This window comes from Phascolarctos cinereus, unplaced genomic scaffold (genome assembly GCF_003287225.1).
Source record: "Phascolarctos cinereus isolate Bilbo 61053 unplaced genomic scaffold, phaCin_HiC Scaffold_5;HRSCAF=322, whole genome shotgun sequence".
NCBI lineage: Eukaryota > Metazoa > Chordata > Mammalia > Diprotodontia > Phascolarctidae > Phascolarctos > Phascolarctos cinereus.
Window position 1 is genome coordinate 264,762,532 of NW_027555958.1, and position 17,076 is coordinate 264,779,607.

At 41.8% G+C, this 17,076-nt stretch overlaps 1 protein-coding gene across 2 annotated transcripts in view; it reads left to right on the forward strand.

Annotated features, from left to right (window-relative positions):
- The window catches only part of SEPTIN9 (septin 9), a 339,777-nt gene that overhangs the window by 181,871 nt on the left and 140,830 nt on the right, over nucleotides 1–17,076 (forward strand). For both annotated transcript variants that reach the window (XM_020966002.2, XM_078155808.1), the window contains exon 3: nucleotides 15,062–15,718. In XM_020966002.2, the coding sequence (XP_020821661.1) occupies nucleotides 15,062–15,718 (657 nt within the window). The remainder of the gene's footprint in view (nucleotides 1–15,061; nucleotides 15,719–17,076) is intronic.

The window sequence follows — 17,076 nt, forward strand, 5'->3', positions numbered from 1 at the left end:
AGAAGAGGATTGACTTTAGATTCCACCAAACCTCTTTTAGAAAACTGGCCAGAATGGCTTAGGGTGGTCACAAGACAGCAAGTTCCATTGCCTATCAGATGTTACAGTAACCTTGAAGATAGATACCAAACTACTTCCCAGAGGGTAGAAATTATTTCTCAGGACTAGTCATAAAAGATTCTGATAGTAATAATTTTAAACACCAGGCAGTTTACATCATAGCCAGGAAGGAAGATGGCTTTGATTTGTTCCTTTTGTGGACTGCATTTTTTGTACTTTATTGCCAATTTACTATCAAGGTTTTTTTTTGAGAGATATTGTAAAAATGAATTTTGAAAATGAGACCCTCAGAAATTCAGAAGGCCACTTGGTTCCATATGTGCTGCTAAAAGCAGGGCTTTAGCCTGAGTTCAGAATGTCAGGGGGTCTACCATCTCTCCTTTGTAAACAGTTTGACTTTGTATGCAAGGGAAAATCCTTTATGTGCTTTTGGTCTTCTTCCCTAGAAGACATGTTGACTACAAGAGACTGCTGGACGCGTCTAATGCTACCAGAGTTGCCCTGTGCTTATAGTATCTAACTCTAGTTCCAGCTTCCTAGTTCTCTGGCCAGGAGGATAGCAGGAGGCAGCCAAAAGGTCTGGTTTGTTTCTGTTGGCTTCATCTAGAAAACAAAGCCAGAGACAATGTTAGACCTGCTCATTCTCACATGGATAGTCCAAAGAAAGAGCAGAGACATCAGGTCCTGGTTCCTTGTCTCACAGGAAATGATACTTAGTAATATCCCCCCACCCCCACCTCCAGACCCTGGGGAGGTGGGAGAGGGAGGTGTGTGGGTTATTTTCTCCTTAGCCCTCGAGTTTTAGAGTTCAATAACCCAAACCCTTCAGGAATATTCATATGGAGGAAAGCAGTATCCTAAATAAGCAAAGCAAAATACATTTGTCAAAATAAATCAGAGCATGCAGGCAAAGATCTTTCCAAGATGGCTGTCACATTTGTTTACTTTGGCAGGGATTACTCTCCCAAGGGTGGTTCCCTGCTAGCTACAGAGCCATCTCCTGCTAATTTGCAGAGCAGTGGCTTGGAATTGCAGTATCTTCTTCATCTATGAATATTTACCTAGTTTTTAAGTGGAATCTTTTCTTTTCTTTCTTTTTAGTAAGTATGATTGGGCATGTAGAGGTATCCAGTAAGTACTCACTGATTACTTTGTTTGATTTGATAGAATAGTGTATAGCTAGCTCAGTATACCAGAGAGAATGAGAGGAAACAGGGAGAGAAGGTGGAGAGACAAAACAACTGAAGGGGAAAAGCAATAGGAGAGAGAAGGGAGAGAGTTCTGTCGCTGGAATCCATCCTTTTATAGTTTATGTTTATATGGACAGACGTCATGGTATGATGATGGTTGGGGGTGGAGTGCGCTTTAAAGTCAAGAAGATGCAGGTTGCACTTCTAGCTCTGACATATTACTAGCAGGGTAACAAATAACTTAGTGTCTCAGGTGACTTTCCAAGGTACTCATCAGTGGGACTGTCACTTCTCTTACACTTAGGAAAATGGAGGTGCAGATTAAAAAAAAAATAAACTCTTTTCAGTTCACAAAATTCTTTGCTCAGAACATCCCAGTGAGGTAGATAGTGCACATATTATTCCCATTTTATAAATGTGAAAACTGAGGCTCAGAGAGTTGATATAACTTGCTCAAAGTCCCATGGGTGGTGTCAGAACTAAGACTTTGAAGCCTGTTTATCTGCTTCCAAGTTCAGTGTTCTTTGAACTTTGAAGCGTAGAGTGTGGAGCATTCATCACAGAATCCAGCAGTGTGAACATGTACCCACCCCGAAGAACATGTGTCAGGGCCAGGAGCACCCCAGGAGAGCCACTTGAAGTCAGACTCACTTGCCATTGTCCTGTGGTCTGTGTCCAGCTGGAAATACAGAGAGAAAAGAGCCAGCATTTGACACTATTCTTAGAATGACTGTGTCCTTCAATTTTAGCCAGATTCCCTTCCCTTCCACTGGGAAAATTTGGAAAAAAGAAGGAAGGGATGGGCCATAGTAGATTAGGGGCAGGCGAGCAGCTTTAGGAAGTTCTCTTGTGCCCAAGAGAGACAAAGATTGAAATTGACAATGGTCTTTATCCCCTCCTTCCCTTGCCCTGTGAGATTTACATAGGAGAGAAGAGGGAATCAAAGTTCTTTTCTTTATGTGCAGTTAACTTTAGAAAAAAAAGTAAGCTGGGAGACGGGGGCCTTTGTATTTGCCCAGGCTTTCTCCTATGCTCCTCACAGAAGCTTCTTCCGATATCCCTGGCCCTGCTCGCCAGTTATTAATACCTCCCCCAGCAGGTGGGGCCTCTCCTAATCCCACCACTGGCCAGTGCTACCCCTCCCCATCTCATATGTGGTTTGAATATTTGCATATATAGATGTCATATTCCCCTGTGGGATGTCTTCCCTGAAGAAAGGTGCATTCTCAGACCCTGGCACATGGTATATTGATGCTTAATTGCTTGTTGGCTGATCAGTTGACATAGAAGCAGAGGAGACTGGAATTGGAGGGGACCTTAGAAGTCAATTAGTCTAATGCTTTCATTTTACGGATGAGGAAATTGAGTCTCTGACCTCCTGCTGAACAGCCTGAACAGAACCAAAAATGACCATTTAACCAGACGTAAAAGAAAGCACTACCTCAGAATTATTCTGTTTACCTCCTTCTCCCCCCATCCCCATTGACTATGGTATTCTGTAGTGGAGACATCCATGTCATAGGAGATGTCATGTCCAGGAGGGGAAGGCCCAGGGAGCGCAACAGAGTGACACCCCCAGAAGAGATGCTGCACCCAGGGGGAGTAGCATGAGGAGATCACATAGAGAGAAAGGGCATCAGGGAGAGGACATCTGTTGTACCAAAGGTGCAAGTTACCTGCGCCACATGTGTGCCTACTCCTGTGTTCTATGTTTGTGCCTACTACTTTCATTAATCATGTGCGTATTTGTGAGAAAGTGTACCCCAGATTTATGGAAAAAAAGTTTTATAGCTATTATTTTTATAATGCCACCTCAATGTCTTTGAGCTAAGTGTGTCAATTAACTATTAAAGGTAAACTCACCGGGGGTGGGGGGTGGGGGAAGAAAGCACTGCCACAAGAAGCTGTGAAAGAACAAAGAAAAGCAGAGAATGGCCAGGCTCCCAGAGATGGCAGTCAGGATAGGCTGGGTCGCGGGGACCAAGGCAGATGTGGAACTGAGCAAAGGACCCCCTGTGAGATACTGTCCTCAGAAGAGGCTAGGCATAGCCTTAAGGAGAGTAGGCCTTCAAACAAAGACTCTGTTCTGGGTCCTCTTTTCTCTCCTTTTAGAGTTTTTTGCTTGGAGCTCTCTTCAGTTCTCATGGATTCAGTTATCTCAGCAGATAATTTTTTTAGGTCTATTTATCTAGTTCTGTTTTTCAATCTCACATCTCAACTACCTATTGAACATCTTGAATTGGAACATAAAGTCAGCATGTCCAAATTTGAACTCATTATCTTTTCCCCAAAATCTTCTCTTCTTCTGTTTTTTCCTATCACTGCCTAGGGCACCTTCCTCCCAGTCACCCTGACTCAAACCTAGGTGTCATTCTTAACTCCTCAATCTCTGACCTACCATAGCCAATCGATTGCCAAGTCCTGTCAATTCTGCCTTCACAACATGTCTTGTACATTCCCTCTTCTCTCCTCTGAGACTGGCACTGGTGCAGCCTCTCGTTATCTCTGGTGCAACCTAGAATATTGCAGTATTCTTGTGGTTAATTTCCTTGCTTCAGGTTTCTCCCTACTCCAGTCCATTCTTTAGTCAGCTACCAAAGGGATTTTCTTAAAGCACAGGTCTGACCATGTCATTCCCCTACCCAATGAACTCCAATGGCTCCCTATTTCTTCCAGGATCAAATAGAAAATCCTCTTTTAGCTTTTAAAGCCTTTCAAAACCTGGCCTCTTCCTTTCCAATCATCTTACAGGTTTCTCCCCTCTGTTGTTTTTTTTTTAAAAGGCAATTGGGGTTAAGTGACTTGCTCAGGGTCACACAGCTAGTAAGTGTCAACTGTTTGGTCTGAGGCCGGATTTGAACTCAGGTCCTCTTGACTTCAGGGCTGGTGCTCTATCCACTGCACCACCTAGCTGCCCCAGGTTTCTCCTCTCTATGATCCAGTGACTCAGGCTTCCATGATGTTTGTTGTTCATGCATTTTCACTGACTGTCCCCCATGCCTAGAATTCTCTCCCTCCTTACCTCTGACTCCTAGTTTTCTTGGCTTCTTTCAGGTCTGCTTTCAGTAAGAAGCCTTTCCTGATCCTCCTCAATACTTTCTTTCTGAGATTACCTGCAATTTACCCTGTGTATCTCCTGTATGTATATAGTTGTTTTCATGTTGTCTCTCCCATGGGAACTCTTTGAGGATATGGATTGCTTTTTTATTTCTTTCTATACCTAGGCTTAGCACAATGCCTGGTGAATTGTAAGCACTTAACAATGCTTGTTAACTGCTTAATGGAAGCATATATTTTAAGTGCCCAAAAGAGAATTTCAAACATACTCTTAGAAGCATAAAAGCTTTTAAATGGTCATCTTTTAGTCCTCTCCAATACATAAGTCTTCCCCAAATTACCAGCTAACTTTGCCTGAAGACTTTCAATACTAGGAAAAGCATTACTTTCTTAAGGTATCAAGTTAGGCTCCCCCTTGCTCTGTGGCAGACTCACAAGGCTTAGAGCTGGAGTTTTGTCTCATTTTTGTTTAAATTTTTAAAAGTTATATGGGTGCCTTTTGCTTTTTACATCACAGTTATTTCCTTCTGTATTTCCTATTTCAGACTTCTCCATTTTAACAAAGAAAAGCAGTTTAGCAAAACTGACAGAATTATAGACAACATTCCACACCCGTCATCCCCCACCAGCTTACCAAGAGGAGAGAAATGGGTTTCGTTGTCTGTTCCAAGATTGGTCATGACACTTTATCTGATTTTAACAGCCTTTTAAATAGTCTTTTAGTCTTGTGTTCACTTATTGTAGTGGTGCTTATATTTTCCCTCTGCTTCTGCTTTCTTTTCTCTACATATAAATCCTTACAGTTTTTGGCACCTGTCCCAAGTGTTATGAAAATGTGGTATATATTTGGGATCTTTCTTTCAGACTTTGATTGCATTGTCTAGGTTGAAGAGTATGGATAGTGAGTTTCTTAGAATAATTCCAAATTGCTTTGCAAATATATGCTATTCTCCTCTCTCTGCCCCTCCCCCCTAAGGCTTAAGCCGAAGAAAGGACCTAAGTGGTCATCGAGTCTAATTCTTTCATTTTCTTGATGTGAAATTGAGTCCCAAAGAAGTTGTGACTCACTTAGGGTCATCCAGGGAGTCAATAACAGAGTTAAGATTTGAACCCACTTCTCTCATTTTTAATCCAGTGTTCTTTCTACTGTCCCTAGAATGTTACCTTTATCAAAGAAGGGCCCTTTCTTTAATTTTTTACATTGGCTTGAATTTATGTATTTTAAAAATAAGAGTTTTGTTGATTTCTCTTGTTTTTTTATATCAATAATCATTTCCCACATTAACCCAGAGAGCCTTCAGGGGACTCTTTCTATATAGGCCTGGTGATATTATCTGGATGAATTTCTGCCAGTCTTTTCAATGTGTGTCCTTCCCAACCTTCTCCTTATCCTGCTTACATGTTGTAGCAGATTTCATCTCTTGACTCATGAGAGATCATATTTGCTGCTGTAGAGACTGCTGCTCTCTCCCTTAGGCTTTTACTTAGAATCCCATTCTGGGGGTTCAAGGCAGTGTGCCCAGTCTCTATGGGGAGTTCCTGTACCACAGAAGTAACAAGCACATTTTCATTTGAACTTGATCTCCAGACCCTTAGTTTCCATAATATTTGTCCCAGGCTTCAGCGTGACTTTCTGGCTCACCCTTGTAGCACTGGTATTTTTACACTTTGAGGAAGTCTTCTGTGTGGTTGCTGTTACTGGTCCTTCGTTCTCAAGCCCTGGGAGGTTTGTGGAGGGAGACGTGTTGCTGGAGTCAGAGAAGGGATTCTCCGTGGTCTCTTGGGTGTCTCACACAACACCTCCTCAAACAGGGCCATGTTCCATTTTCTCACTTGCCTGGAATGTCTGTGGACACTGGGGAAAGTTTTGCTTCAAAAGTGAGGCCGTGATAGGAACCCTTTGTACATATCTTGTTTAGTCTAATAGCTACTTTATGGTCTAGCCAGGAGTGAGGTTGGCCTGATGATAATGTGCTGTTTAATTTGTGAAGATAATGTACTTCTAGTCGACTGTCTGTTGGATGGTCCTGTGGAAGGGTATTGTATTTGAGTTTTCATTTAGAGGACTAGGGCTCATGGGATCATAAATTTAGAGCTGTAAAGGATTTTAGAGGTCATCTAATCCAACCTTCTCATTTTTTTTAAGAGGCAGTCTCGATTAAGTGACTTGCCCAGGGTCACATAGCTGGTAAGTGTCTGAGGTTGGATTTGAACTCAGGTCCTTCTGATTCCAGGGCCATTGCTCTATCCACTTCACCACCTAGCTGCCCCTCCAACCTTCTTATTTTACCGATGACGAAACTGAGACCTAGAGAAGGGAAATGACTTTCCAAAACATCGTATTAAAAGCTCTTTGTTGTTGTTGTTGTCCTTCCTTCTCAAAGAGGGTCAATTACATAGTGCCTATCAGGCATTGCCTCTTAGGAGTCCCCTGTTTCCTTCAAAATTCAGCTCAAGGACCACCTTTCCTGATTTCCCCAGCTGCTAGTTCCTTTCTTTCCCATTACCTCCCACCCCAAGTTACTTTGTATTTATTTTGCATAATTTTGTTTGTACTTTAATGTATGGGATGAAAAGACAAAAATGAAGTGATGCCCATTCGCAAGGAGCTTACATTCTATTGAAATGGACAACATGTACGTTGAAGTATAAACAAAATTATGTAAAATAAATCCAGGGTAACTTTTGGGGTAGGAGGCAGCTAGGTAACTCAGTGGATAGAGCAGTGGGCCTGGAGTCAGCAAGACCTGAGTTCAAATGTGGCCTCAGATACTTACTAGCTGTATGACCCTGTGCAAGTCACTTAACCTCTGTTTGCCTCAATCCACTGGAGAAGGAAATGGCAAAGCACTCCAGTATCTTTGCCAAGAAAACCCCGTGGACAGCATTGGTGTGCTGTGGTCCATGGGGTCATGAAGAGTTGGACACAAGTGAACAACAACAACTTTTGGGGGGATGATCAGGGAGAAAGAAACAAGTGGTTGGAGGAATCAGGAAAGCCTTCATGTAGAAGATGGCCCTTGAAAGTTGAGTTTTGAAGGAAATAGGGAACTCTTCGGAGGCAGAAGTAAGGAGGTAGTAAATTTTGGGAATGGGTGACTTCCAGTGCAAAGGCATAGAAATGACTGGTGGAGTGTCGTGAGTGAGGAATAGCAGAAAGGTCTGTCTGGCTAGATTGCAGAATGTGGGAAGGGGACTAATGTATAACAAGGCTGGAAAGCTCAGCAGTGGATAGCAGAGCTGGGACTTTAATGCAGGTTCCTTGCCTTCACGTTCCATTACTCTCTTCACTGAATTACATTGTCTCTTGCTTAGTTTCTCTTCTGACTGATGGCTTGCATCAGTCAGCTGGTCAGGGTGTGGCGTCTATATCAAGTACATCGATACCATGATCTAGCCAAAGAATTAATTCGTAACTCTCTTGAGGCAAGTTGCGTCCCTTCTCTAGGCCTTAGGTATTCTCTGTTAAATGGGAGGATTGACCAGATGATCTTTAAAGTTCCTTCTATCTTTAAAGATCTCTGTGGTTCTGTTGCAACCTATATTATGATGCTGATAACCGTTACTTGTGTAAAGCTTGCCTGTCCCTATTCACTGTGTCCTCTGGACTTCCCTTTCCATAATCAACAACTTCACTTTAGAACCAGAATGACCCTGTGTCCCTGGCCACCTTCTCCAGCATTAGTTGCATTTAGGGTTACTGCATGGGGAGTAGGTATACTTTTTGCTCCTCAGTGCCACTTATAGACTTCCTGACACTACCTCCTTGCTACAATCACTCAGCAACCTCCTTATTAATGTAAATAGTATTTTATTTTTCTAATTACATGTAAATATTCATTTTTTAAAGATTCTGAGTTCCAAATTTTTCTCTCTCCCCGCCCTTTCCCCTCCCCAAGAAGGCAAACAATCTGATATAGGTTATACATGCGCAATCATGTAAAACATATTTCCACATTCGTCATGTTGTGAAAGAAGAAACAGAACAAAGGGAAAAAATGATGAAAAAAAAACCAAAATGAAAATAGTATGCCTTGATCTGTATTCTGACTCCATTAGTTCTTTTTCTGGACATGGACATCATTTTCCATTATGAGTCTTTTGGGATTGCTTTGGATCCTTGTATCATTGAGAAGAGTTAAGTCAGCAGTGGGGAACCTGAGGCCTTCACGGCCACATGTGGTCAACCCATTCATTCAAACTGGTTTAGGTCAAAGGGCTGCATTTGAGCACCTAGCTGTCCACAATGTAGCCTCAAGGCTGCAGGTTCCCCATCTCTGATAAGTCATTTATAATTGATCATTACAAGAAGTAACCTTCTTTCTTAGGAATCTGTGTACTTGGCTCATTTTCTTCTTTTCCACTTGAGCTCCTATCTTTTTATTTGGGAACTTCAGATATACATATTAGTAGTCTCTGAAAAACCATAAACCTCCTATTCTTCTATTCAACTCCTATTCTTCCACTTATCTGAGTCCTAACACCAGGATGGTTCCACCCATCTTGCCATCATTCTAATGATGTTCTACTTCCTTTACCATTTTCATGAACTCTAAAATTCCTTTATCTGAGCATAATCTCCTATTATTCTATCTCTCACTTTTCCTTACTCTTCTTAAACCTATTATTTGACCACACTTGGATTTCTTTTCTTTTTTTTTTTTTTTTTGGCTAGGCAATGGGATTAAGTGACTTGCCCAGAGTCACACAGCTAGTAAGTGTTATGTGTTTGAGGCCGCATTTGAACTCAGGTCTTCCTGAATCCAGGGCTGGTGCTCGATCCACTGTGCCACCTAGCTGCCACACTTTGATTTCTAATCCCTCTACTGCTCAGTACTCTCCTAAAGCATCATCCTGTTCAAAGCTCCTAGAAAACCCTTTGATGAAGTCCTCAAGATGTTTCCCATGGGCATAGTGGAGAAAGGTTCCTAAAGGTGAAGGATTTTGAGTCCTTCTGTAAGCATTTATCAGTCTTTTATTGTCTGCTAGGCCCTCTGTCAGGCTCTTGAAATAGATCTAAAAATATTATGGAAACATTACGTGGTCTCAAGAAGCTTACATTCCACTGGGGGCAGAGGCAGGGTGTGTGTGGGGGGTGATGGGAGCATGACAAGTATACAGATGAGTCAATATAAAATACATCTGAAGTAAATGCAAATCCAGGGTGTGGGAGGATGTATTAACAACCTAGAGGATTTAGGAAAGGCATTGAGCTGGAGATTTTGGTTATTCTGAGCCTTGAAAGCTGGAGATTGATTCTAAGAGCTAGAAGTAGGAAGGGAATACTAGACATGAAAGATAGCATGTGCAAAAGAGCATTCTGTACAGATGGAATATCCTTGGACAGGTCTGTTTGTTTGCAACATTGAGTGTGTGAAGGGAGGTAATGAAAAATAAGCCTGGAATACTAGGCCAGAGCCAGGCTCTGAAGGACTTTAAAATGTGTAACAGTAGAGTTTTCATTTTAGCCTAGAGACAGCAGGGTAATAATAAAGCACTGAAACTTTTGAGCAGGAGAGGTGACATAGGTAGGCCTGTGTTTTATGAGTTAATTTGTCTTTTTGGGTTTTTTTTGTGAGGCAATTGGGGTTAAGTGACTTGTCCAGGGTCACACAGCTAGTAAGTGTAAAATGTCTAAGGCTGCATTTGAGCTCAGGTCCTCCTGACTCCAAGGCAGGAACTCTATCCAATGAGTGAAGTTTTAAATAAGACTTAGATTACCTAAGAGGCAGGGAAAGGAACATTATGATATTGGCCTGTACAGAAGTAGATGAACGTAGTGCCATGATGTTCAGTAAACTCAAAGATTCCAACTGCTTTCATTATTGTGGAGGGAAGAACAAAAACTCTAGAAAAATGGAAAGCATCCTGGCAAAAATAAGGGTTAGACCCATAACTTACATAATGAATCAAATGGTATAGTATACTACAACACTACAAATCCATACATGACCTAGATATAAAAGGTCACAACATAAACAAGTTGCAGATGCAAAGGAGGAGGTACTTTCTCTAGTAATGAATAAGGGAGAGAGTTCATGGGAGAGAGAGGGTCACAGAAGACAAAGGGGACATAAAACTACTTTTTTTGGGTAGTTTTAGGGGACTAAAAACTTCTATACAAACAAGATCAATGTAGTTAAAATTAGAAAGGACACAGTTAATTTGTTTAAAAAAACAACTTTGTGGCAAATTTTTCTGATAAAGTTCTTTTATTTCAGATATATAAGAAATTGTTTAAATATCTAAGAATAAGAGCCATTCTCTAACAGATAAAAGCTCAAAGGAAGAAATCTAAGGTATCAACAGCCATATGAAAACAAATTACTAATAATAAAATAAATGAAAATTAAAACACCCATGAAGTTCCACCCCATGCCCATCAGATTGGCAAAGATGGCAAAAAAAGAAAATGGCGGTTGTTGAAGGGGCTTCAGGAAAATAAACAGAGTAATGCACTGCTGTTTGAGCTGCAAATTGGTGTAGCCATTCTAGAAAGTAATTTGGAACTATGGAAGGAAGGAAGGAGGAAGGGAAGGAGGGAGAGAGGGAGAAAGTGTTTACTATTAAATGCTTACTATGTGCAAAAAGCACTATGCTAAAGCACTGAAGATGCAGGTAGGAAAACAAGACAGTTGCTGTTCTGAAGAAGCTTGTCTTCTAATGCCCCAAGTTACTAAAATGTAATACACTTTAACCTAGTGAAATTACCAGTAGGCGTATACCCTGAAGAGCTCAAAGAAAGAGGGAAAGGTCACATGTAAATAAAAATATTTGCAGTTCCACTTTTTGTCTTTTATCATGCCCATTTTTGCCTGATATATTCCCATTATCCCTATGCTTTTAAGACATTTCTTGTTTTTCTCATTCTGTTGTTTTTTTTCTATTTCTTTGCATTGCTCATTTAAGAAAACCTTATCTCTCCTTGCTATTCTCTGCAATTCTGCATTAGTTGTTTATATGTTTTCTTTTTTCCTTTCCCTTTTGCTTTCCTTCTTTCTTTAGCAATTTATAAAGCTTCGTAAGCAGACATTTTTGCTTCCTTGCTCTTCTTTTTCTTTGGAATGTTTTCTGTTGCTGCCTCCTACACAATATTGCAAACCTCTGTCCATATTCTTTGGGTGCTCTGTCTACCAGATCTAATCTCTTAAATCTATTCATCATCTCTACTTCATATTCATAAGGAATGTTATTTAGGTCGTACCTATATAGTCTGATGCTTACAGCGTACTAAGATGCAGAGACATCTGTCTGACGAAGGTCTGTCTAGTCAAAGCTATGGTTTTTCCAGTAGCAATGTATGGCTGTGAAAGTTGGATTGTAAGAAAAACTGAGCTCCACAGAATTGACACTTTTGAATTGTGGTGCTGGAGAAGACTTTTGAGAGTCCTTTTGAGAACAAGGAGATGAAATCAATCAATGCTTAAAGAAATTAATTCAGGCTGTTCCCTGGAATGCTGAAGCTGAAGTTTAAATACTTTGGCCACATAATGAGAAGACAGGACTCATTGGAAAAGACCCTGATGTTGGAAAAGATTGAAGGCAAAAGGAAAAGGGGATGCCAGAGATAGATAGTCTCATGGAAACCATGAACATAAACTTGGACTGACTTCAAGATGGTGGAAGATAGAAGGGCCTGGTGTGCTAAGGTCCATGGGGTCACTTGGGCATGACTTAAATAACAACAGAAGCCACTTTTTGTTGTAGCAAAGAACTGAAAACAAAGTGGGTACTCACTGGGGGAATGACGGAACAGATTCTGGTCTATCAGCATGATGGAATATCATTAGATAAAAGAAATGCCATTAGGAATTATGAAAGGGATAGAGTCAGAGAAGCTTTAGAAGGATTGTATGAACTAATCCAGAGTGAATTGAGCAGAACCGTGACAACAATTTGTAACTACCAAATTATAGAGAAAAACAAATGTGAAAGGCTTAAGAACTCAATTTAGTGTAATAATCAACCAAATACCAGAGGATTGATGGTGAAGTAATTGGTCTGACAGAGAGGTGATGGATTCAAAATATTGAGTAAAACATACTTTTTTTGGATGTGGCCAGTGGACAGATTTATTTTGTTTAACTATTTATATTGTTACAAGTTTTTTTTTCTTCATGTAAATTTACAGGGAAGTACAAATTTGGAAGGGAAGGAGGACAGATAGTATAGATATGAAGAAGAGTGTCAATGAAACATTGGGTTTTTTTTTGAGTGAGGCAATTGGGGTTAAGTGACTTGCCCAGAGTCACACAGCTAGTAAGTATTATGTGTCTGAGGCAGAATTTGAACTCAGGTCCTCCTGACTCCAGAGCTAGTACTTTATCCACTGCACCACTTAGCTGCCCCTCAATGAAACATTTTTAAACACACAGAAGAGAACAGAAAGAGGTTTAGAGGGAGACAAACAGGAAAACTGAAACTAATGTGTTGGACATATTATATAATTTTGAAAGAAATGCAAACTGCATGTAATGAACTACAATCCTCTTTTCCTCTTCTTACTATCATGTTTGACAAGTTCAGAATAATCGAAAAATATAAGATTATATTAAATTCTTTTTAAAAAAATAAAGAATATTGACCTAGAAATCAGAAGATTTCAGTTCCAATGTTAGCTTTGCCACTGTGTACCTTGGGCAAATCTCTTCCCTTCTCCAGTTTCCTCATCTTCATGGAAATGATTATCTTCATCAATCCCTTCATCAGAATGAAGAGATTAGCTAGATAGTCTCTGTCCCTTCTATCTCTAACATTTTATGATTCTGTGAAGACCTTCAGAACTAATTACTGCTTAATAGGAGAAGAATTACAGAATCTTGGAGTTTGGAGGGACCGTATTTGGTCTGATTTGTATATCTGAGTTAGAATCCTGTCATTATCAGCCTCTTTCAAGTCAATAAGCATTTATTAAGTGTTTACTCTATGCCTGGCACTGTGCTAAGCACTGGGGATAAAAAGAGAGGCAAAAATAGTCCCTGCCTTCCAGGAGCTTACACTCCAACAGGGGAGGCAACATGCAAACAACTGTGTACATAACAAGATACAGTATAAATTATAGGCAATCTTAGGGGGAAGGTGCTAGTATTGAGGGGAACCAGGAATGGCTTCTTGCAGAAAGTGGGATTTTAGCAGAGGCTTGAAAGAAGTCAGTGAAGCCAGCAGGCAGAGGTGAGGAGAGAATTCTAAGCATGTGGGACAGACATTGAAAATGCATGGAGTTGAGAGATGACTTGAGGAACAGCAGGGAGGCTAGTCTTACTGAATCACAGAGTAAGTGGCAGGCAAGAATGTGTAGTAAGATTGGAAACAAGAAAAAGCTAGATTGTAAAAGTCTTCAAAGGCCAAACAGATTTTCTATTTGATTCTGGAGATAATAGGGAGCCATTTGAGATTATTGAGTAGTGGAGTAACGTGTTCAAATCTGCACTTTAGGAAGATCACTTTGGCAACTGAGTGGAAAATGGACTGGAGTAAGGAGAGACTTGGGACAGGAAGACCCACTGGAAGAGTGTTGCACAATTTCCTGGAATGGCCAATTTATACTTCTGTTCTAGCTAAGCTAGTGTTGGGGAGTAAGAGGAAGTGGGAGGAGTATTCTTCATGTTAATTGAGAGTTTTAAGAATTGACCAAAAGGACTGAAGAGGGGAGACTTTTCTCTGTTGGCCTCCCATTCTGCCGTTTTATGATGCTGGATAGACCTTTGATCTTCCCCCATGCCTCCTTTTGTAAAGATTTCTACTTGAGGCTCCATCCCCATCCCTGTCATCTGCAACTGATTGTCTACTACATCCTGAATTGACCTGCAATAAATCAGGAAAGTCTGTGATGGGGACTGAACTGGGGACAAAAGCATGGGCAATGGTAGTTCATTATTGTGTACAGAACTTCAGTAAGTTGGTAGGGTGTGGAGAGGAGGGAATCCTCTAAAAACAGCTTGGTTCTCTCCCTACCCCCAATTCAGAGTCCTGGATTCCCGGCAAAATGACAAAGCTGGCACTGAGGCTCTCTCCTTTGTGGGGGAAGTAGCATCTGAGTAGCTGCCACGTGGATGGTTTTTCTGGTCCTTTTAAATGGAAGCAGCTGGTTCTCTTTTTCTGAGAACAGTTACAGAAACTCTGACAAGTGCATATGTTTGGAGGGTTGAGCCTTCACAGACCTAACCCCATCCCCCCAGCTCCCTTCTCAGAAGTGAGTAACCACTCTGAGGGTTTCCCAAGGGAGATGGCTGGGTCACTGCATGGAATCACTGCATTAATCCACCAAAGAAAAGCCTGTAGACACTTCAGGCTATAGTCAGATGTTGAATAAGGCATTTTATATGCCAGCAATCACAGGAAGTGATCCAATCTAGGACCAAGACACTTACCAGCTGTTACCCTGAGAAAGCCTCTCTGAACCTCAGTGTCCTTATCTATAAAAATAGGCTTGACAAAAGCTTTAAAACTTGACAGTGTTGTGAAAAACAAATGAACTAATGTCTATAAAGCACTTTGCAAGCTCGAAAGGGTTGTCATTGTCATCATATGGTCTACGATTCTATGCTTAGTGGGGACAGTTCTTCTTTATTTGGGGGTGGGGTGCAGTTGGGATGGGATAGGCAAGGAGAAGGGGTTGTCATAGCCTGAGAAAATTCAGTGCTCTTTGCTATTTACTCCAGCAAGGGCCCTGCCTTTCCTTTGGCAAGAGGTGCCAGTGAGAGTGAGGATCAAGCACCAGCAACTTAACCACACTCTGGTCTCTTCCTTTTCAGCCTTGAAGAGATCCTTCGAGGTCGAAGAGGTTGAGACCCCCAACTCCACACCACCACGGCGGATCCAGACGCCGCTCCTCCGCACCACCGTTGCCAGCTCCACACAGAAGTTCCAGGACCTTGGTGTGAAGAACTCTGAGTCCTCTGCCCGCCATGCGGACTCCCCAGTCCAGAAGTCCCCCAAGCCCTCCCTAAGGAGAATTGAGCTCTCTGGACCCAAAAGTGAGCCTGTGTCCCGGAGGACGGAGATCTCCATCGATATCTCCTCTAAGCAGGTAGAGAACTCTAGTGGCACGGGGCCATCCCGGTTCAGCCTCAAAAGAGCTGAGGTGCTGGGGCACAAGACCCCGGAGCCATCTCCCAGAAGAACCGAGATTACAGTAGTCAAACCCCAGGAACCCGCCCTTCGGAGGATGGATGCTCCAGTGTCAAAGATCCCTGAGCTGCCTCAGCGAAGACCAGATGCATTTGCTGTGCCTCTCGCTGAGTCAGTCCCAAAGCGGGTTGAGATCCAGGTCACCAAGACGGCTGATGCCTCCCCCCCACCCATTCGACCTGTGGAAAATTCAGAACATGCTCCACCTTCACCTCAGCAGAAAAGGTTGGAACTCAAGTCCCAGCCTGTGGTGGCTGATATGCCACCAAAGAGCCTGGAGGGTGAGTAGGAAAGAATCTGGGCGTTGGATTTTTGTTTTTAAGGCAATTGGGGTTAAATGACTTGCCCAGGGTCACATAGCTAGTAAGTATCAAGTGTTTGGTCAGAGGCCGGATTTGAACTCAGGTCCTCTTGACTTCAAGGCCAATGCTCTATCCACTGTGCCACCTAGCTGCCCCGTGGGCTTTGGATTTTGGTGTGGGTGGTGGGCCAGAGCTGTTTTGCGTGTTGGAACTCTGGAGAAAGGAAAGGTAACAGTGAATTTACGGCAGGCTACCAGTGAAGACAAATTAGAGTGGTATGTCTTAACCCAAATTGTAGTGAAGGCTGGTAAAACATATACCTTCTTTACTGAAGACTGTTATACTCCCCATAGCCCTTGGATGCAATAGCTGTTAGGTGGCTCAGACCAGGGGCAGGGGAGAAAGCTTTTGTCAGTGGATGGGTATAAATGGAAAGAACAGGAGGGTCAGGATGTAAGGCAAAAGGGTAAAGTTTTTAAGAAGTAAGAAATTTTGATAATAAATGTGTTGTGCACTGATGGAAATTTGCCATAAGCTGGTATTAATTCAAAATGCCAGCAGTTAGAAAACCCTGAATATTAAAGTTCAGGGTTAGAGGAGAAAAGGCTGAAGGAGAGGACATCTTTGAAGGGATTATTATGAAGAAGATGAAGAGTAGCTGCAAATTGAATAAAATCCTTACTTTGCCACAGAAGAGGCATGGAAGAGGTTAGAGAAAGAGTAAAAACATTTATTCCTATAAAGATTGTTCAGTGCTGATAATAAGGGGAAAGAAGTGTTGTGTAATCTCAGTTGTGGAAGCCCAGAATGGTACAGGATATGGAAATCAAGAGCTACCAGAACCTTTTTGGATTCCCCTCCCCAACAATGGAACAGGCTATCTCACAAAGTAGTGAACTTCCTATCCCTGGAAATGTTTAAGTAGAGACTGAGTGAGGGATCTCTTGGGTTGTTATAGAAGGGATTTTTACATTGGTTGGGAGATGAAATCAGATGACCTGAAGTCCCTTCCAACTAGGTTTTATGATGTTTGTCTTGGAGAGTTGTGAGAGTGAGGTATAGTCCTGCCAGAGTGCAGGAAGGAAGGACAAAATGAACCTTTAAAGTCCTTCCTAAACTCTAGTATTCCCCTGTGAGAACCCTGGGTAGCTGTTGATAAAATGATTGGAAATAAACAAGGCAATAGGAGAAGCATGTGGTACCTTCCTTCCTGTCCAAAGTGGAAGTGAAGTGGGCAGTCCCAGGCAGTGTTTGTGTGTGTGTGGTGTGTGTGTGTGTGTGTGTGTGTGTGTTCCACCTGGCCCTTGAACCAGGAGATGTGCTGACACATCTGTAGA